At 35.7% G+C, this 21918-nt stretch overlaps 2 protein-coding genes across 3 annotated transcripts; one reads left to right on the top strand and one right to left on the bottom strand.

The window, feature by feature from the left end:
• Positions 1-214: 214 nt before the first annotated feature.
• On the bottom strand, positions 215-15120 carry ncapd3 (non-SMC condensin II complex, subunit D3). 2 transcript variants are annotated; one of them, XM_026204032.1, is made up of 35 exons: positions 15001-15120; positions 14387-14538; positions 14106-14268; positions 13795-13970; positions 13502-13669; positions 13101-13162; positions 12569-12656; positions 12345-12478; positions 12088-12160; positions 11373-11498; positions 11013-11265; positions 10847-10882; positions 10639-10758; positions 10176-10249; positions 8507-8641; positions 7919-8139; positions 7610-7801; positions 7293-7390; positions 6629-6738; positions 6423-6527; positions 6103-6214; positions 5746-5847; positions 5403-5641; positions 5229-5308; positions 5002-5139; positions 4709-4842; positions 4247-4443; positions 4047-4157; positions 3026-3193; positions 2423-2541; positions 2215-2282; positions 1462-1503; positions 1299-1361; positions 706-763; positions 215-599 (listed from the first exon to the last, which is right to left on the bottom strand). In XM_026204032.1, exons 1-35 carry the CDS (start codon positions 15050-15052, stop codon positions 527-529), a joined length of 4242 nt encoding a protein of 1413 aa, XP_026059817.1. In that variant the 5' UTR covers positions 15053-15120; the 3' UTR covers positions 215-526. The 2 variants fall into 2 exon arrangements, with proteins under 2 accessions (XP_026059817.1, XP_026059816.1); XM_026204031.1 differs by having other exon boundaries at positions 6423-6530.
• Positions 15121-15347: 227 nt separating this feature from the next.
• Positions 15348-21777, top strand: primpol (primase and polymerase (DNA-directed)). Its single transcript, XM_026204034.1, has 14 exons — positions 15348-15504; positions 15623-15878; positions 15967-16061; positions 16238-16376; positions 16942-17089; positions 17190-17241; positions 17390-17544; positions 18283-18445; positions 18582-18676; positions 18881-18967; positions 19112-19220; positions 19314-19396; positions 19876-19922; positions 20016-21777. Exons 2-14 carry the CDS (start codon positions 15681-15683, stop codon positions 20241-20243), a joined length of 1599 nt encoding a protein of 532 aa, XP_026059819.1. The 5' UTR covers positions 15348-15504; positions 15623-15680; the 3' UTR covers positions 20244-21777.
• The last annotated feature ends 141 nt before the right edge of the window (positions 21778-21918 follow it).

Consider the following 21918-nt stretch of genomic DNA (forward strand, 5'->3'; position numbering starts at 1 on the left):
AATAGTAAATAGACATTAACATTTATTACTAGAGACTCATGCATAAGTTTTATTCCAAGAGAATAATCTGATAAAAATTTCTATACTTTTATGCTTACCATTTCCTTTGCGAGGACAAAATACATATTTGTGCTGGTGTGTATGTGTGCATGTTCAGCTATCCATAAAGTGGCAACCCTTGTTTTAGACACCATAAAGATAAACAAAACAATTGTGTGTGCAAATGCATTTTTTATGTAATACAGTCATTAATTTTCAGCCACACGTCCTCTACAGATATGAACCTCAAGAAAGGTCGAACGTGGCTTTGAGACAAGTACATTTCAATATAAAAAGTAAATCCACATGATACAATCTAAAGTATCGAAAGATTTTAATAACAATGCTTTTAACGAACAAGACAATATGAGAATATACGGTATCAAGAATCACCTGTGTGGTGATCTATAAAGGGAGCTTGTTCTAAAGATAGGAGGAAGTGAAAAGTATAATTAACACTCCTAATACAGCCACACAGAAACATTAACTAGAACCTTTTTTTAGTTCTCAGTTTTTGTACAAGAGGAGATTCCACATTCCACTGCCTGGGCACCAGTTTTCTGTGGGGGATTAATCAAAATATATATTAGTAATATTAAGCAATTATTGTAAATTAAATGAAACACTGTCAATTAATCTCAACTCATATGCAATGTATAAACTTACTTTTGTTCTGGTGACATGAGATGCAGAACACTCTCGTCTTCATCCCCATCTTTGCTTCCTGTAACCAGATAGACATTTTAACATTCACAACCTTCTATTTAGTACATTTTACAGTACGTTTTGAAAAGTTCTTTTAGGTTTCCAATATATGAAAAGGGTTTACAATATAACATTTCTAATTATAAACTACTATTCGGATTATTAAATAAATAAATAAATAAATAAATAAATAATGTTTATAAATAATGTTTATAATAAAGGCTTTTGTAACCAAATCAGCTGAAAAGTATGGACCTGTCATTTTTTAAAACCAACTATAGACCTGGGTTATGTTGTGTAACGGGAGGAGGCCTCGGAGAGACTTTTATTAACAGAAAATAAAGTAAAACAGGGGACCCTCCTCTCACACACCCACTCCTGTCGGGAGCCTGGTGAAGGGCGGCGATTTAGGACGGTGTGCCGATGATAATCAGGGAGGAGGCAGCTGACTCGTCACAGTTGTCAAAACTGAGATTTCTTACCTTAAGACTTAATCTATTCTAAAATATTAAATGTGATAAAAAAAAAAAAAAATAAATAAAAAAAAAACATACCTCTTCCAGATTCATTGCAGATGGCACTGACTTGCTCTCCAAATGTCACTTCATTGATGCTCGCTTTAAAGAATCAGAAAAGTGTTCACATTTATTTAAACTGATCATCCCCTAAGGGTGGACAATTATAACTATGGGAGACATCCAAAAGAAGGAATCTTACCTTGTGGAGTACTGATGGCTCTCCCAACCTGTTTTCCTCGTCCTGAGAGAGGGAGAGAGAGAGAGAGAGAGAATATTTTTAACTGAAAATACAGATGATCTTTAAGTACACAAAAAAATTATTTTCCACCCATATTAGAAGCAAAATATGCCTTGGAATGTCCAAAGTTTGTAACCATAATAGTAATTTTGAAAATGTATCATTTATAATGCTTGCGGGAAAGTTATGAAATTTGACAAATTGATAGAGGACAGTCTCATGATCATCAGCCATAGCAAGATAGAGGCTATATTTCTTCAAAGCTTTGACATATTTACAGCAAACTTTGTGTGTTCCATTGTCACGCAACACAGAACACGCCACATTGATTTGATAACAGCACCACCTATTGGTCAAAAGCAATAAGCCATTAAATCATATTACTAGTGGTTGTATTTGTAACCTTTCTGCCATTTTGACTAAAATCATCTAAAAATGGTTTTAATTAGTCATTACTGCAGTTCGTTTGATGCTGGCTTCAGTAGTGCTTGGCTCCGTAATTGCTGCTTGCAGCTATATTTTTCATTATTTTCTTTAAAATTTGTGTTATATTTTTATGAAAAACAAAAAAAATTAAAACCTAAATCCATACAAAGACATGTAATTAACTAAAATTGAAAGTATATAAAAAAATTACATTAGAAATGAATCAAAATGAATTCATTTTCCTGTTGTTGACAACAGAAAGGCTGTTTAGGCAACAGAAAGGTTTACCTGTTGAAAACACTGTAGGGGAAGATTGGGTCCTGACTGGAGTTACCATGCCAGCATAAGTGCGACGCCTGAAACAAAGAATAACTGTAAATACAACATATCTATTCATACAATAATCATTACAGATCATGTTTGCTGATGATACTATTATTACACTAATATTATACTGTCCAATTATCTGTTGCACTGGGATGTGGCTCAGTTTTACCTGAGAGCAGATTTAGGGGTTTGTGCAGGACCTTTAGCAGAGTGAGGATTCAGAGGGGTGGCAAAACCCGTCTGCCCCCCAACGTTTGCTGCTTGGGCAGGAGAAGCCACAGAATCACCCTAAAGAACGAGCAAGAGAAGGAAAAACAGGGGAAGGAAGAAAAGATGTCAAAAAACAGCAGTAACACTTAATGGCTTTGTTGCCAAACTTCTACTAACGTATTATTCGGACTATAAGTCGCACCTGAGTACAAGTCGCATCAGTCCAAAAATACGTCATGACGAGGAAAAAAACAAATATATAAGTCGCACTGGACTATAGGTCACATTTATTTAGAACCAAGGACCAAGAGAAAACATTACCGCCTACAGGGGTATTATTAGGGGTAGGCTACAGGAGCAATGAGCAGCATAGAGCGCCCTCTCGCGGCTGTAGACGGTAATGTTTTCTCTTGGTTATTTTCTCTTGGTTCATGTCAAATTAATCTTGATAAATAAGTCGCACCTGACTATAAGTCGCAGGACCAGCCAAACTATGAAAAAAAGTGCGACTTATAGTCCGGAAAATACGGTACTTTCCGATGCAGGTGTATGTTTGACTCACGTTTCGCCGGGGTGATAGTGTGAAGTTGGCTAGTTGGTTCTCCATCTGCTGCTGTTCTTGTTGTTTTTCCTTTTCAAACTGCTTGAGGTTATACTCCACCTCTGCAGCCAACTGCTCATCAGCAGCAAATAACTCCTTCACTTCTGAACGATAGTCCTGCATGGTCACCTGTAACACATAACGTAACACATAAAAGGCTCGAGTCAGAATACATATTTGTTTGGAATAAAGAAGTGTTTCAAATACACATGGTTAAACTACTACTACGTAATAGAGATAAGTATGTAAAACAGATTACTCATAAAATGACAATGATCAATTTACTCGGCTACTCTTTTTGTGTTTCTTTTACGATGAGTAAATTATGGTCAGTGGTTATATAACGTCACTTTCCAATTTTCTGTTGCTTAAATTCCTAAAACTAAAACAAAGATGGGTTTCCGTGTTTGATGAATCAGACAAGTGTTCTAATTGACACATTTCAGTCTGTGGTGAAAAATTTCCTGTTATTAACTTTATAAATCCCCACACAACAATATATTCCCACAGCATTAAATTAACTAGTTAACACTGCTGCTGAGGGGATGATAGAAAACCACTAGAATCAATCTGAAAATCAGAAATGCTAGCAGTAGTTTTTTTTTTTTCTGCTTTGGGAGAAAATGGGAACACAGAAATTATATTTGTTGTAGTCTACTGATCACCACTAATAGGAGTTAAATGCTGATTTCTGCTTTGTTTTTTACCATTGTGACTGAACAGCTCTATTGCATGCATTTTGCAACTTATAAGAACCAAAGTCACGGGTCCTGAGATACATTTTTAGACATTTTCATCACTGTTTTAGAAAGATTAGCTTGACAGTTGTCAACTGTTTAAAAAAGAAATGAGACTCATAGTGTGAGGTGGTGGAAGACATTTGTCTGTATATATGCATAGAGAAATAATTAATAACCACATGTATTTAAAGACGTAAGGACAAAAAGCACCTCTTTTATCTAATCACTTCTATATGCATTACCTGTAGGTAGGCCATAAGGTGTTTCAGGACAGGTGAGTGTTGTTCTTCCAGCATGTTCTTCAAACTGATGATGATAGGGATAACATTCTCCACAAAGTTCCTCTTTTGGACCTGAACACAAAACAGATAGCCAGTTCAACAAAGATCGGACAATAGTTTCTTGGCTGCCTTCAGAATCCACCTTCAGGAAGTTTTCTCACCTGTGAGACCAGCTTTTTCTGGGCCACCTGTAAGACAGCTTTAGCCATGGCCATCTCATCCTCCTGAGGTTCCTCTCCTGCTGCTGGGCCGCTCATGGCTGTCAGCTTCATCTCTTTCAGTGACAGGATGTCAAATGTGTCTGCAAGCAGCTCTGAGCCCTCAGAGTCCAGAGGCAGCTCAGAGTCCACAAAACTGGCTGGAGAAGAGAAGAATCTGTAAGGACGTATCCTTATCTAAGATTCCGAATTGTAGAAAGACCATCTCGGTGTAGAAAGACCATTCGTCTCGATTTTACAACAGACCATTCATTAGTTACATCATTTTCTAATTTGATGATTTGGAAATTTACAATTAGAATAGTTTATTATAAACAGCTTCTCCACCCTTGAAAGTGCTTAATATCACTCCCAAAATCTGTACAAACACCAAAGCTAAAAGTCAATCACACACACAGCTCTTACCAAGGATGTCCTGGCAGACTTTAGTAGTGATACTGAATCGTTGTTCATCAGTAAAGTTTTTCAGTAGGAACCTGTAGATCCTGAAACGTTTGCCTTGATTCTGTGGTCCTTTCAACGAAAACTTGCTTTTCTCACTTACAGAAAACATACAAACAAACACATTTTCAGAACTCACTGAATTTCACTGAAGTAGATTCTTCCCAACAAATTGAAAGAAAATAGAACAGTATTTTTTGGCCAACAACTGTAAAAGCCATCTCCAGGATCATATGATGAATCATTTTAGAATTTACCTCTCTGTTTGAGGGAATTTGTTATATTTCTTGTGTTTTTCGTAAGAGTTGAAGTGGAAAATGCATTCGATGAAATGCTGGGAAAACATGAGGGGACTCTTCTTAAGCAGGAGGTCAACCAGGCAGTACTCACAGAGACTAAACAACAGCAACAACAAAAAAAACATTAGATTAAATGGCAAAAGAAACTGCGCTGTGACAAGCTTTTCTTTAGTCACATTTCTTACTCTGCAATGGTAGGGTCTGGGTCCACAAGAGCAATAGCAAAGCGGAAAAACAGTGCACCTTTCCATTTCACATATTCTTCCTGTTAAAGAGCAAAACATCAAAATGCAGAACAAAACTGACAGCTTCATAAAAAACAATGCTCTATAGGTTTGACCACAAGTTTGTGTGCGTACCTGCAGCAAGTTAGTGAGCATAATGAGGGTCTGCTCTCGGACGATGGGGTCTTTGTCTCTCAGACAGGCTGAGATATTTGGGATATATCGGGTCACTGTGTTGGTGTAGCGCACGCAAAGATCGCACATCACCACCACCACGTTACTGCGAACGGCCAACTCTGTGCCCACTTCCAGCTCCCGCGCAAACACAGGCAGATACTTCAACATCAGTTCCTCGTGCTGCAGACACAGCTTACCTATGACAGAAAGAGAAGACCAAACTCAAAACAGACGTCGTCACATTCCGCCTGCTGGGTTTTGGGTGGCTTAAGTAAAATATTAGTTTGTAAATGTTTCAGACCTAATGTGATAACAGCATGTGCTCGCACTACTGTCGGCATGGAATTGGGTTTGAACTGAGACAGAGGCTGACTAGCAGGAAGATCTTCTCCTTCAGCAGGAACTATAAGAAACACAATAAAAAAAATAAATGTAGTTCAAATGGTTTTGCAACATTTCTCTAAGAATCTAATATTGACATCAGATGTAAATAGCTTAAAAATGCATAACAGTCAGGGCAGATAACTAGATACGTTTTCTGAGAAGCTCTTTTGTTGGCGTAATACTGACACATGCACATTGGAAAACTGGGATAGATGCACATACATACCAAGCACAGAAAAAAAAAGAAAAAAGAACAATATTTCCATGGACAAACCTGGCTGCTGCTCTGAGGGAGTTAGAACAGACTGAACCAGAAGGAAAATTCTCTTTCCCACTTTAGAAGGGCAATGGAGAGAAGCAGCACCAAGTGTATAAAGATGTTTCACCTGGGAAATGAATATATAAATAAATAATCTTTAACTTAAAAAGGATCCTTCACAACCTGTTTAATAGATAGAGAGGGTGTAAAATATTCATGTAAAACTAAATTATACTCGTTTTCGTAAAAAAAAAAACAAAAAAAAAAACGTTAATAATTGTATAAGCATGCCTTTAAAAAAAAGTTGAATTTTTAATAAAGATCTTGGTCTATACCAGCAGGTCTTCATTGATGTTTTCAGCTCCCTTCTCTTGTAGAATGACACCAGACAGATAACTCTCACACACAGAGACCAGCTCACCACAGAAACGATCCAGGAACTTCTAAAAAAAAATTAAATAAAAAAAAAAAACAGACAAAAAGTATTATACTATAAATAACACATTTTATTAAAACCTTCCTAGCAATGGTATAATCTTACCAAAGTGTCCTGAGTGTTGTCTGATTTTGCAAATCTGACCAGAGTATCCACACAGGAACTGATCACCTCTAAAGGCAGGCTGAAAGTCTTCAACCAGCTCATCAGATCATCTACACAGGTAAAATGTGCATTTGTAATGTACTTGAATGAAAATACCATTACTAACAAAGTTGTATTGTGAACGCCATAGTTTAACTGAATTACCCATCTTACACAAACATCCAGTAGGTAATTAAACTAAGTACCTATACACAATAGTACAAAATCAGGTCAGTAAGATTGTTTTTTTTCTTTGAAAGGTAGTAAGAAATTGATTATTTTATTCAGCATGGACACATTAACAACAATACAAAGTGACATTTATAAATGTCATAAATGATTTCCATTTCATTTTGATATTTAAAAGAAATGTCTCTTTAGCACCAAATTTTAAATTACAACAATATTTCACAACATTACTGTTTTTACTGAATTTTTAATTAAATAAATGCAACCTTGGTTAGCCTAAGAGACTTGTACTGCCACCTCACTTGATCAATTATGATGAAACCACATCATCTGCCATAAACGGGAACTATTTTGAATTATAATAACAAATAATTATCTTCAGATGCATTTGCGATCATATCAGTTGCATTCTGAAGTCCTGACAAACCACACTTACCTACTATTCTGGTTTTGGTGTCATCATTGAGATTAGAGGCAATGTCACCCAGAACGCTCAAGATATGACAGGTCATTGTAACTGAGACAACTGGTGACCTATTAATAAAAATATAAAACAAATCATGAAACAAATATTTTGGAACAAGCAATCACATTTTAAACACTCTAACATCAGTAAAAATCCAAATTAGTACAAAACGGCATATTCTATGACATTTGTTTCTCTGTACTGTAACATTCTGTACATTTACTATGAGGTTAAAAAAAAAAAATAAATAAACAATTCCCATCACTTCCTTAGCTCTGATCTCTGACCTGATAGTATTCTCCCAGGTCTCCAGTATGGTGCCATAGTTCAGTTTAGGAGAGCAACTGGCAATCTTAGCTAAGAGCAGCCAGGCAGCAGCAGCCCTCTCTCCCTCGGTATGAGAGAGCAAACCATTCACAAACGCAGGAGTGAACTTCTGCTGAGGAGCCCACACGCTGAAAGCCTTGCTAAAATACCGGCTACAGAGGAGAAAGATGTGGAGGATGACAGAATTAAAACAATGAAAGAAAAGAAAAAAAAACAGGAAACATGTCACACACCACTATTCACAGATGGTTAGGACACGTCTTACTGACCTAAGGTCTTGACACTTTTCACACAGCAGTCCCAGCAATTCCCAGGCCAGCTTCTGAGAGGCGTCACTATCCCGATATTTGCCTTGACTCTTAATGTGTGCAATGACCACATGGTCCAGACACTCAAGAGCTTTCTCCTGCACAGAGCTCTCAGAGTCCATGACAGCTGGTAACACTCCCCTCAGCCAGGCCTCCTGCACTTCTCTATTCTCAGACAGAGCCTGGAAACATAACGATTAAACGGAAGAAGTTCACAAGATGCTGAGGACACAAACTAGTTTAGGAGTTTAGAGGTTGATAGCAACCATTCAAGTTGACAGGCCTAAAAAAGTTATTATTATTTTGTGGGTAAAATTGTGCAGTAATGAGTAAACACATATGATTAGTATCTTATTTGTGAAAGAAAGCCTTACATTGGTCATGAGAAAAACAGGACAAATTCAAAGTCAGTTAGAATTGAAACCTGGGCTTGGTGGTAACATTAAAATGTCGAGGCATGGGTAAAAGATTGACTGTTTTGACTAGCTAACCATAATATTGGTCATAACAGATGGACATAGTATTGTGATGTTGGGAGGGGGTGCTCACAGCAAGGAGATCCATAAGGCACTGCATGGCTTTCTTCTTTACGGAGACAGCAGGATCCCTGCAGCGATCTGACAGAATACTTAGATTCTCCGCACTGCATGAGATCACCCCATGCTTCAGTAGACTCATGACGGTCTACACAAACACATGAAAGACACACAATCAGTTATAGCTGCTTTTACTACATACTACAGTATTTCAACAATAAAAATTATGGTTTTGTTGGGAAAGATGGAAAAAATGATGGAAAGGATAAAAAACATAGGACATAGGATAAAAACAACATTTGCAGGGGTGCACATTTTTTTCAGCCTGGATTTGGCTTGGTCCTCACATTGCATATAGCGTGACCCATTAAATATAAAAAAAAAATATATATTAATAGTTATAATATTATTGCACTTTATTTATTTAGTTAAAAAGAAATAAAATAATAGTAAATAAACTAAATAATAGTGTGTAATTATATTATTAAAAATAAAAGGCAGTCCTCGTATTAAATACAAATACATTTATTTTATAGTAAACTTAAAAATAAAATGCTAATATTTACTACTACTTTCTTTGTTTGCCTCTTTAAGAAGAATGGCTTTATGTATTCCCCAATTTTAAGTCGCTTTGGATAAAAGCGTCTAGAAATAAATAAATAAAAGCGTTTTCATCATATTCAAACTTAAAATTAGCAGGCTTTTATTTTGGCAGGTTGCCGGCAAGTACCGTATTTTCCGGACTATACACTTTTTTCCATAGTTTGGCTGGTCCTGCGACTTATAGTCAGGTGCGACTTATTTATCAAAATTATTTTGACATGAACCGAGAAAAATGATCCAAGAGAAAACATTACCGTCTACAGCCGAGAGAGGGAACTCTATGCTGCTCAGTGCTCCTGTAGTCTACATTGAAAACATAGAGCGCCCCCTCGCGACTGTAGAACGGGAATGTTTTCTCTTGGTTCTTGGTTCCAAATAAATGCGACTTATAGTCCAGTGCGACTTATATGTTTTTTTTTTGTCATGACGTATTTTTGGACTGATGCGACTTATACTCAGGTGCGACTTATAGTCCGAAAAATACAATAAGTATTTCGTATAAGTATTTCGCTTACGGATTTATCGCTGCTTATTAAAGAGCATCAGTGGATGAATGTCACAGTTTTGCATTGTGCTTTGACGGCATAGCATAGCCTATATTTATGCTTTCAGGTTGAAAATAAAACTTATATAGTACAGTTTGTGATCTAAAATGGTAATTGTGTATTAACAGCTGTCAACCATGACGGTACGCAAATGCACTGTCAGAACATATTTATATAACAGTTCAAAGATTTTCATTTTGTGAGATTCATTTCATTTTCATCAAAAAGTTTTTTTCTCCACCTGAACGTTTTTGTCTTTCTAGAAGAAAACTGTCTGGATTTTAATATTTATATAACGCTTTTTTTATTTTGGTCGCGCATGGGGACCTGCGGACCACTTATGTGCATCCCCTGAACATTTTAATGTTCACCACAACAGCAGCAGTGCTTAAAAGCAACTTTCTCAAAAGGGTCTTACAGTAAAAATAATCGAACAACTAAAGTTCTAAAAAGAAGTTTGGTGGAAGAAAACTTAAAAGTAAACATATATAGTAAAAATGTGAAACACTTCAAAGTGTAGAATGTATTTCATACCTCCAGTGCACTTTTTCTAGCATTGGTTTTTGGATCACTGACATGTTTTTTAAACAGAGTCATAGTTTCCTCATCTAAAAGTAAATAAAGAAATAGTCAGTCATGCAAAATTTTTAACTCACATGACAAGGGCTATATTTATTTTTTCACTTTTTAATGCCATGCCAGCATCAAGGCTATTTTCATGGCGATGTCTGAATAAATTATAAAACGCATACAATTAACAAAAAGATTTTCATTTCAGATGTTCAGATTTATAAATAAATCAGTTAAACACACTTCTGAATAAAACCGTTGTCTATTTACATTAAAAACAGTACAATCCAATAACATATGTTTCACAGTAATTTTAGTTTGGCAAGTAAAGAATGATGGTGGTTCTTCACCTTTTAATAAATAGCAATGTGCAAATCATGCATGACCTAAAAGACATCTTGTGACAAGGCCTATATATACAGCTTACTCTGTAAGGAAGTGTTCATGACGCTCCTGTGGGTCGTGGTAATGCTCTTATGTTTTGTAAGGTCAATGGTTCTGAAGGTCAGAGCAGTTTTCTGAACAGTCTCTCTTCGTTTTAGAGTTTCTGAAAAACAAAACTCAAAATGAACCATCACAGACTATAAAAAATTCTTTACACTTATTACATTTTAAATACTGATATATGATCTTACGCTCCGAGCGGCCTGAGTCCAACATAGTTTGAGCACCTAATAAGAAAAGAATGAGCTTATTCAGTATTCAAACATAATGCTTGGTACAAATAAATAATATAACTCACTCACATACAAACATTTAACACAGAGCTGTACAGTTACAGTAATGTAGTAATATACATACTGTTGGAAAAGAGCTCATGAACACATTTTGTAGCATTCTGGGACCCAAGCTCCAGACACTGTGCAAGGCAGTGCAACGCGTGACCTCTGACTGTTGGGGAAACATCATTACGATGATTGTAGATGATGTTGTGCACCAGAAACCTGTGAGGCAGGAACACAGCCAGCTCAGGGTCCACTGTATCGTCCACATCCCACTCCCTCTGCTCCAACAGCACCAGGGCAACATCAAGCGCAAACATTCTGAACGCCACCTGAACAGAGGTTTTCACTGTTATTCATCAGGAACAGACAAATAACAAATAATCTGTGCTTAACTTCAAATAGCCATGGGGCTTTGACATGACACATCACAGTTTACCTTGTTGTTTCGGGAGTAGCTATAGAGCCACTTAACAATGGCTGCGTAGTCCTGACACGGCATCTTAGCCATCAGTTTCCCAACAGCTTGTGCTCCACTTGCTCGATATTCAGACTTCTCCACCATCTGAAACAAACACACACGGAGTGACCTTTTTGGATCTTTTAAGTTAAAGTAACCTGGACTTTTAATGGAGGGACAGAAACCTCTCAGGTTTCATTAAAAATATTAGTGAAGATTAACAGAAGTTTTATGGGTTAAGAATGACATGAGAGTGAGTAAATGACAGAAATATCCTAAAAGATTTGTTGTCGTTTTAAATTTGGATGCTGTTTTCCTTTTCCCCTGTAAAACTCAAACATAGAATCATACAGAATATCCTCTCAGGTCTTTGATGTAATAATGTTTGGTCTCAAGATATTTGATTTGAAATCTGCCTGTTGATTTTCATGAATGATTTGATAGCGGATAATTACATAAATGTCTGTAGCTTTAAAAAACATGGAAAATATAGCACACAGCTATATAAACTACTTTTATAAAACTGTTTATGTATTGGGCCTTAACACTGTGGTCACTGTAAAATGTCTTATGTGTGTAGATTTTTCAAAAATATATTTGTTCCATAAAAAGAATAACAAAATACACTTTGAAATGACAAGTGAGCTGAGACATAACTTAAATGAAGCAATTACTTTTTAGTAATGTAATATACCTGATGGCAGATGTGTTGCACAAGGATCCGTAAAAGTGGCAATGTGGCCTCCCTCTGCTTATCAACAATATGACTAGAACACAGGACACACATAATTCAGATATAAACTCATAGAATCAATGCTGAACACACAGCATGGGACAAAAATAAATAAATATAAAATTTAGAAATTGAATGTCATTTTAAAAACATAAATATTCCTACATAATACATTACCGGAACCCCAGGAAAAATGGAATAAACAGTCAGTCACTAACCTAATGAAAAGTATGGCCTGGTCTCTGGCACCACAGACAGTCTGAGATGGAGCAAGGAGACATGGCTTGGACCTCTCTTGTGTTTTCATCATTAGAATAACATAGAGTAGTTTGCGGAACACTCGGCGACGGCACTGTAAAATTCAACACCCATAAAAATCCAGCAATGTAATGTAACTCATGCAACTAAAATGCAGTGGTTTTTGGGAGTTACCCATACTCACCTCATCTCCTTCACCATGAATGGTTGAGCAAAGTAGCCCCAGTCCATGGTAGGACAGCTCAGGCAGACTCTGTAATTGGTCGACACTCCTTGAAAACACACAAAAATCATTTGTGTGAAAGACTCTTAACAAATGCACTAGAGTTGATATTGTTAACTAAAACTATACTAAAATAATTTAATCTAAAGCCATTGCCTATAATAAAATAGTTTAAGATAAATATAAATATTGGACAAAAAAAATGTAACTTGAAAAATAAATGCAAATTATATTGCTTTGGCAACAAACTGAAATAAAATAAGTGCTAAGTTGAAATGCTTAAATTACAAAAACTAAAACTGAAATAAAAACTAATTAAAGATAATTAAGGCTTTTTTTAAATGATGTAACCACATGAAATAACTTCAACAAAATACATATTTAAATATAAAGATAAAAGCCAATTCAAAATATTAATAAATAGTATCTATTTGACACTAAAGGTAGTGCTGAAATGCATTTCCTCATCTTTCCCATTTTCTTCTGCATGTACCTTTCCTGAGAGAATGACATCTCTCCAATGACTGGCTCAAAGTTGGTAAGTTCAGTGAAAAGCTGAAAGTAAATAAAAATAATATTTAAAAAATACTCTGAATTCTGTAAATATAACTGTAAAAATACACATTTTTTTTAAAGGTTTCAAAGGTTATTACCAATGTGTGAAAATGTTCAACCGTATTCAGATTTATACAAAAATATTGAATAAAACTGATTATCTAAAGACCAAATAGTCTCACTCTCAAGATCGCAAAGATGATCTAATTGACTAACAGAAAACAGAAAAAATAAACAGCTGTACCTAAAACTACTTTTAACATACACACAAATCCTTGACACAACCACAAGTAGTACACAAGTGCTGAGTGAGGAACTTCCTGATCATCACTGACTGACCTGAACACAGCTGTCAGCACTCTGAGGTTTGTCACGAAGGGAAAATCTCTCGAGCAGTCTCAGAAGTGTGCGAACCAGCAAGACAATGGCCTCTCTTAGTTTCAGCAAATCCTGTGCAGAAAAGTACACCCCTTCTTCTTCGTCATCTTCATCATCATCAATCTCCATCTGTTGGGAAACAAAACACCAAAAAATATGCCACCACTGTCCACACTGACAGAGTAAGAAAACACTTTTAAAGATGATAAGTGTAAATGTCACATATACACACAAACTAAATACTAATTCTATACCTCTTCTGAAACTTTCTTTGGGGGTTTGGACCGTTTGCCAGTTTTGGGATCACCTTGAGAGCTTTTCAAAGTATCTTTTTTGCGTTTCTTGCCAGAGTCTTGAGGCCAGCATTTCAGGGGCATGTTCAAACAAGTATCAAAAAGAATTTGATGGTACACTTTATTCGCAACACTCCCTAAAGATGGACAAAAACAAAACAAAAAAACATAAATTATAAACTTGTTATGGCCTAACAACCTGAAATCAGTGGCATGCCATGCATTAGGAAGGAATTCAGCACTGCAGTCTGATGCAAGGGATGGAAACTGACCAGGTATTTTTAGCAGCAACAAGTATAGAGAGGCTGCCTGTAGACCACATAGTCTCTGTTCAAGACTGGGACTTTTGGTTTTAGCACTAAGGATGAAGTAGGAAAGGACGGCCACCAGAGTTTTTGCAGAGACACCATTCTCACCAAACACCACCCAGACACTCTGCAGAGAAAAAAATACATCATAAGCAAGTTACATCTACACTGCCTGCATTGCAAAGAGATTTACTATTTTGTGGAAGCAGAAAGAAATCACAGCATCATCACATCACATGTTATACCTGTGCATTGTCATCATCCTCACTGGAGAAGGGCAAAAGCTGCATGTAAATTGTTCTGAAAACATCAGGGTCTTCTTTTATCTCCTCCTCAATAACAGGGTCAAGAGGGTCTGTGTGGGTGAACTCGAAGTCCCACACTGCATCCACCCAGGCTAAAACATTTCAACAATATATGTACACTCTCGTTAATAATGCTCATAAATTCTGCACGCTTCACATTATGACAAAGACTGTGATTATGCGATATACATATATAGTGTGACTATATAACGTTAATGATATACCGAGAGTCACCCTGATTGTTTGTTCAATCTAATTATAAACACTATGACAGTTTCAACGGCTAGTTAAAGTTTTCCTCTGCTGTGGTATATATATATATATATATATATATATATATATATATATATATATATATATATATATATATATATATATATATAAAATACAAACCATAAACAGAAACCAAAACAATCCCCCGAAATCCCCGTCAGTTGCAACTCAACATATTGCGAGGTTTACTGATTTACTACAACAATACACACAGTGGATCTCAAAAGTCATTTAACCATTGTTTCTAGGACATGCTCTTGAAAAAAAAAATTAAAGCATACCTGTAGACAGACTGTTTAATTTTAATAACTGCAGCGCACGTATCAACTCCATACTTCAAAATAACGCGCCAACAGCCGCTGTGAACTGGGCGACAGCAATCCCGGCATGCCTGGCGACATACGCAGGGGAGCTCATGAATATTAACTAGGTTTTAAAAAAAGAAATCTGTTTTATTTGAACTTTTTTGTAATAACAGTACAATAACGTGCATAAATAGCATGAATCTATAAAAATATAACATGAAAACAATTAGACAAAAGGCAAAAATAACGTCGAAAACGACGAGGGCGGGTGTCGATTTATTAATATTCATGACTCAAAGCAGTTCCGTTTCGCGCTCGGTAAATCCAGCGCATGCGCATCGCTTCGTTTCTATGACGCATTTACGCGCGTTTCTCAAAACAAACACAGAATAATGCCCCGATAGAGGAAACGCTTCAGACTGTTAATGTATCAAAACAAATTAACAACTTTTTTTTAGGACTACACAAGGAAGAATTCAAGTAAGCGACCAAACTAGGTGTATGATTCATTATTTAAATGTACTCTTTGTACAGGGGCTCAATATATAAATATCATAGAATACATTGTGTATGTTATAACCAGTCTATTCACTCACAGGTGGCTTCAGTCCCCTGAGCTCTTTACTGTTCCCTGCTGATCACACCACAGAGCATGAATGAGTGTTTTGAGGCAAGGACGACCAAAATGGCAGGACAGGCTGAAGTCTGTGGAGCAGAGAGCCTCATCTTTTCAGTCTTCTCCTCTGAGCTGTCCATACAAGCCCCGTCTGTCCCAGCCATGGCAGCCCTCCTCCGTCTGGAGACTCTTCCCACGGCAGAACGCAGCCATCGCCTTCACTCAGCACATGAAACAGGTCTAGACAGAAGCTGCTGCATATCTGTTTAAATGAGGTATAACTGTGCTATTTTTAAAGTGTTTGGCTCGTAATATATCTTTAACAGGACGTGCATTTATTCTCACTGGAGAAGGAAGGCAGTGATGCTGGACAGAGGATTTTCCTAGTGACCAGTTACAGTGAACTTTGGCATTATTACAGGTACCTGCGACACATGATGATACCGTATGTATAAATCAGTTTTAGGAAAGATACTGAAAGAAAGTAATCTGCTACAGATAAGGAATTTTATACAACTGTAATCGGTCTCTTTTAATTAAATGTACATGCACTTAGAGGCACTGCTGCATGTGAATGAGAGATCTTTGTCTCTTCAGCACTCACAGACAGTCTCTGATGCACTGCTATGAGGTCATTCTGGAAGGAGCCGTCTGCAAACTTTACTTTGACTTAGAGTTCGACAAAGCCTTCAACACACACCTGGACGGCAAGATGATGGTGTCAAAACTAATCCAGGTAAGTATACGCTACTCTTCAAATGTTTGGGGTCAGGAAGATTTTTTTTTTTTTTTAAGAAATTATTTTGAATTATATTGAAGTGAACAAATATTCCAACAAAGACATTTATAATGTTACACAAGATTTTGATTTCAGATTATTTTCAGCATTTTTATTCAAGATTTTCTGTTAAATATCAAGTTCAAAATATATCTCATTAAATATGTGTAATTGTTTCCACAAAAAATATTAAGCGGCACAACTGCTTTCAACATTTATGATTTAATTTTTACTGAGCACCAATTCAGCATATTAGGATGATTTCTGAAGAATGACGTGACACTGAAGATTGAATAAATTCATTTTTTTTTTTACTTTAAATTGTAATAATAATTCACAATATTATTGTTTACAGTGTCTTTTAAACCAAATAAATGCAGCCTTATAAAAAAAAAAACTAAAACTTACTGACCCCAAACTTTTGAATAGTGTGTTATACAAAAAAAATAGCTGATTTTCAGGAATATAAAAGGCTTGTAGTAAGTGGACATCAAAAACTACTTTCTTTCATATACAAAAACAGTATGTGTGTGAGAAGCTAGAGGAGGTTTATGGTCTACGATGCTCTGCAAAAGATGTCCTTAATCTAGACTCCAGCACCTCTGAGAAGTTTAGTCGCCATCTTATCTTCATGCTTCCCAGTGTTGCATTCAAAGACAACTCTCATGTAGGTGAGTCATTGTCATTTCAGTAAGAGTGATAACATGGCGGTTGATGCAGATATATTTGTTGCAGTCTGCGATAGTGATGTGTATTTGTGCATGTTCACAGGGCGATTTATTCACGGTATCCTGCATCCTGCTCTAAAAAGCCTTCAAAAATGGTGAGAAGACAAATATTGGAAGCTGTGACCAAACTCAGAACTTAGAACTGAATCTGTTCCCCACAAACTCATCTTTTATATTTTTACAGTGTTCTATATTTATACATCCTTCTGTTTCTGATATAATATCATCTTGGTTTGATTAAAGCAAACCAGAGGCAGCTTCAACAGAAGTTTGTCCAAGAGAGAACGGAGATGATGTGGATGGTTCTCAGGCCAAGAGAATAAAGTATGAAGAGAAGGATCTTGACTTTCTTATAGTGAAGGGTAAAAATGGACAAGAACAACTTTTTGTTGACCTCGGTAAGAATTAATAAGTTGTTTTTTAGACTACAAAGTCTTGAAAAATGTACTGTTTCAGTGACACAATTGACTTTGAAGGACTAGAAATTTGCTGTTTATTAAATGAATAAGACTACTTATTACATAAAAATTATATTTTAAAAGTTAAGTGTGAACAGTATGTAATGTTTTCTGACATTTAATTGCATGTTATTTACAATTAAATGAAAATGCTGTTTTTATTCATTTAAAATACATTTTTAAGTGTACATTTATATAAAATGCAAATAGGTGCGTGACTACTTTTCATATTATCTTTGAAAAATGGTTAAAGTACATTTAATATACCTTAATGTCATTTTATGTTATGTATTTAAACATATTTGTAATGTTATTTACCTTTGTAACGATGAACATGCAATTTAGGACATTTAAAATATATTTACTTAAAATGTAATTTTGAATAACACAACAGTTAAAATTATAACCAAGTACTTTATGTGTGCTTAATATATTACTAAACACATCAAAGTCAGTGCATTTCTGTAAATCAAGACAAAAATCATGGTTTTATTAAAACATGATTTAAAATAAACATTAAAATACAATTTGAATTTAATTTTACATTATTATTATAGTGTACTTATCTGTTTAAAAACATTGCCATGAAAGTGTACTCTCTTTAATTACACTTAATGACACTTTATTAAAATTATATTATCAGAATGTAGTTTATATATATTCTTTCCTCTTTTGAAGGAGTCTACACCAAGAACAGAAACTTCCGTCTCTACAAGTCCTCCAAACTGGGAAAGAATGCAGCCTTTTCTGTGGCAGAAGACAACCAGTTCATCCCAAAGCCCTCGAAGCACACCACAAAAGAAGAATGCATCTTTTTAGCTTCCTTAATCACCAATATCAGGTTATTTGTATGCATCTTTACACCTTGGTGTAAACGTGTTGTCCACACTATGGTGGGCCAGCTTTTTTGTGATTGTATCTTTGTTTTAGAATACCGAATTTTACACACACTAACACACATATCTGTTTTGCATTAGTTTCACGGGACAGAGAATTTTGACTTCTGAGATGCCACAGAAGAGTACAGCAGGATCTCAGTGTTCAACCCTTCCGATAGAGTCACACAGATCTGGTAATGAGAAATACAATCGAACATCTCTAAGTGCTATCAGTGGATTCTAAGAATAGGATTTGTGAGCAAATTAACTCAATGTGGTTCACTTAAAATATGCAGTTACTGCATTTACCCCGCATGAATGTCTTGCTTTACTGTGCACAGCATTGTAAGTTAACTACAGGTAGACACTTTTCCCTTTGTCCTCTCCATATTCTGTAGATCTGTTGGGTGAACAGAAGCCGTCTCCTTTTAAAGAAGTGGATGAATTTGTGCTGACACTTGTGTGCAAGGATGGCATTCAAGGAAGTAAGAGATGCTTTCATTGCACCTCAGTTTCTTTCACATGAAAGAAGCGTGTTTGTCCCTAATGTAACTCAAAGTACTTTTTCACAAAAGGAATAACTTCAGCTGAAAGCTTTGTTAACTGAATGTCACATTTAACCCAAACAGGCATCCGGCGATGGAACTACTTTGCATCTGAACAGCTGTTGGTTTATGATATTGAGAAATTCCGCTGGTGCCACAACGTGAATCGCTTTCACAAGAGCAATAACATCATGTGAGTCTGGACTGCTGTGATTTGCATTACTTCACATTGTTTGCTTGGCGGTCTGTGACAATTACGGATGCTCTTTATTCTTCTTTTTGACAGAATTGTGGTGGATCTCAAAGAAGAAGTGTGGTATCAAAAATGTCATGACCCTGAGTGCAGGACACAGAACTACAGATCCTCCAGTAGGCTCCACAGAAGAATACATTACATAGCACCACTTAAAACCCTTTACTTTCTAGCTACTATACAGCTTTACTACTATAGCTTGTTCTGCCACCGGAGGTGACGGTTGGGTTGCTATAGATGATATTGCTTCTAGATAAGAACCTGATAATATTAAGTGATGTTATTGTTAACAAAACATATTATCATCATTTTCTCTAAAGCTGAAATAAAATATGAATATATTGTCTTAGCAACTAACTCAAATACATTCAGGTTGAAGTAGTAAAATTACTAAAACGGATATAAAAAAAATAGAATAAAAATTACAAAAGAAAACTAAAACATAAAAGTCAATTCAAGTAATAATAAATGCTATCATAGTATATAAATGATGCTAAAATAACACGATGTGGCTAGATATGGGACATTTGTAGAGAATGATAAAACATATGAGTGAGTTAGATTGTACTATTATGGCATTTCTATGTTTTTACAGGCTTCCCTCTGCCTCAAGAGGTCTGCATGAGTCACCTGCTGATGGAGGTCAGCCAGGATGGAGACATCTGTAATTTACAGAACCATACATTAGTTTGTATGCATATTTGTGTGTTGACTTTTCAACTTTCTTTACATTAGGATGAAGAAGATCAGGCATATTTAACAGATGAGCTGGGGAACATTGAGCTTTCACAGAGCTCTGTACCCAGGACTGATTCACCAGGGTCCTCCTTGGCTCCTCAGGCTGAGGATTGGGGAGAGTGGTCTGATGACCCTGCTTATCTGGAAGCTCTGCAGGAAGTAGAAAGGGCCACTGAAGAGGTACCTGATGAGCTTCTGCTCCAGGCAGTGACCGAGTGTGAATGATAACCCAAAAGTCTTAAACATGTTCTTAAATTCTGTTTCCTAGCAAACTGTATTTTCTAAGTGTTCAAAGGTGACTTATTTCTATAAATTATTTTTGATTATATGACTTAGGATATTACAAGTGTGTTAAATGTATTTCGATTTTATATACATAGATGGATTAATTTAGAATCGCAATACTTGTTATCCTAAGTGAATTAAAAATAGAAATTTTACAAAAGAATCTGTGCACAGGAATTGTGTGTGTATTTGTGTGTGCGTGCGTGTGTGTGTGTGTGTGTGTGTGTGTGTGTGTGTGTGTGTGTGTGTGTATTAAACATCTAATACATTTTAAATCATCCTGTATACGTTTAATGCTGAGAAATATTGCATATGTATTGCCTTGATTGTTGAAACCCTTGACCCCTTTCAAGATCCTCATATGGATTTGATGTAGTTTGATACAGTTTAAAGATTTCAACCTACTAAAAGAGATCTTAAATTTTAAATTTAGCTGTTGCTTTAAATAAAACATTTGCAAATATAAGTAAAATAAGTGTTGCCAAATGTCATTACCTTTTCAACCACTTTAATTTAGTTTTCATTTTGATACTGAAAAACCATAAACAGTCAAAATTACAGATTATTGCGACAAGTTAAATGGATGGAAAACTGATTCTGTTACTTTTCCGATTCATAGAATCACATTAAAACTATTAAATAATATATTATTATAATATCTGTATGTATAATCAAATGTAGCACAAGAAACACTTGATTTAAAAGTGTCTTGTCTCCTCCACTAGAGGGAAGCAGCGGTCTATTACTGAGCAGACATGCAGCACAGGGCTGATTATATTATTGTGGCTGTATAAATTTAAATCTGAGAAAAGCTGGAGAGGTGGGTTTCCCCAGCTGAATCCCAAGAAAGTATAGTTTTTAATATCTCTGCCAAGTTGCTTTGAAACAATTTGTATCATGAAAGTCCAAACATGCTTTTTATTTCTGATATGCTTCTGTGTGACCGTACATATGTCTGAACATGAAAACTATTTACATATGCAAACAAATAGAAATTAAATCTAATTATACCTATCTATCTATCTATCTATCTAATCTATCTATGTTTTCCCATAAATTCCATATTTTTATTAATGAGGTACTATTATTAACAACATAACAATAACAACTTCATTAATAACAGACTTTCTCATCTAACAAAGAAATATGGGTTCATTCTTTTCCTATTCACCACTGTATGTATACAGCATTGTGAAACTGTCTCAGTGAAGTGACGTGCCTTTTCTACATTTGAGAGCGCACCTTCACCTTCAGGTTTTGTGTCATTTTTGTAATCTCAGGTCAGTGAGAGTGGGTCATTCTAACACATGTATTAATTGGCAGACATGTCTGTTGTGCCCTTACTGAAATGGCCTTTTGAACGGGACACATCAAAAAAAAAAATAATTGATTAACATTACATATACTTCTGAAAAAAAGAAAATAGGATCACCCCTCAATACCAGTGAAACAAACTTTTAGATTTAATATTTAGTTAAATACTTATGATTTATTGTGTAAAGAGTTCATTTAGAATCTTTAGATGTATACTTTTAGACATTTAAATTGCCATTTAAATGTGAAGATTAATTTTTTATTCATTTTTAGACATTAACTCAATATGATAAATGAATAA

This window comes from Carassius auratus, chromosome 26 (assembly GCF_003368295.1).
Source record: "Carassius auratus strain Wakin chromosome 26, ASM336829v1, whole genome shotgun sequence".
NCBI lineage: Eukaryota > Metazoa > Chordata > Actinopteri > Cypriniformes > Cyprinidae > Carassius > Carassius auratus.

Excerpts from the sequence above, each read along its gene's own strand:
- ncapd3 (XM_026204031.1), bottom strand. The coding sequence starts at position 15,052 with ATGGAGTTGATACGTGCGCTGCAGTTATTAAAATTAAACAGTCTGTCT. Across the intron at positions 13,971-14,105 it reads GTTGCTGCTAAAAATACCTG|GGAGTGTTGCGAATAAAGTG; the intron begins GTCAGTTTCCAT and ends GTCCATCTTTAG. Across the intron at positions 6,531-6,628 it reads ACAACACTCAGGACACTTTG|AAGTTCCTGGATCGTTTCTG; the intron begins GTAAGATTATAC and ends ATTTTTTTTTAG.
- primpol (XM_026204034.1), top strand. The coding sequence starts at position 15,681 with ATGAGTGTTTTGAGGCAAGGACGACCAAAATGGCAGGACAGGCTGAAG. Across the intron at positions 18,968-19,111 it reads CAAGGATGGCATTCAAGGAA|GCATCCGGCGATGGAACTAC; the intron begins GTAAGAGATGCT and ends TAACCCAAACAG. Across the intron at positions 19,397-19,875 it reads ACAGAACTACAGATCCTCCA|GCTTCCCTCTGCCTCAAGAG; the intron begins GTAGGCTCCACA and ends ATGTTTTTACAG.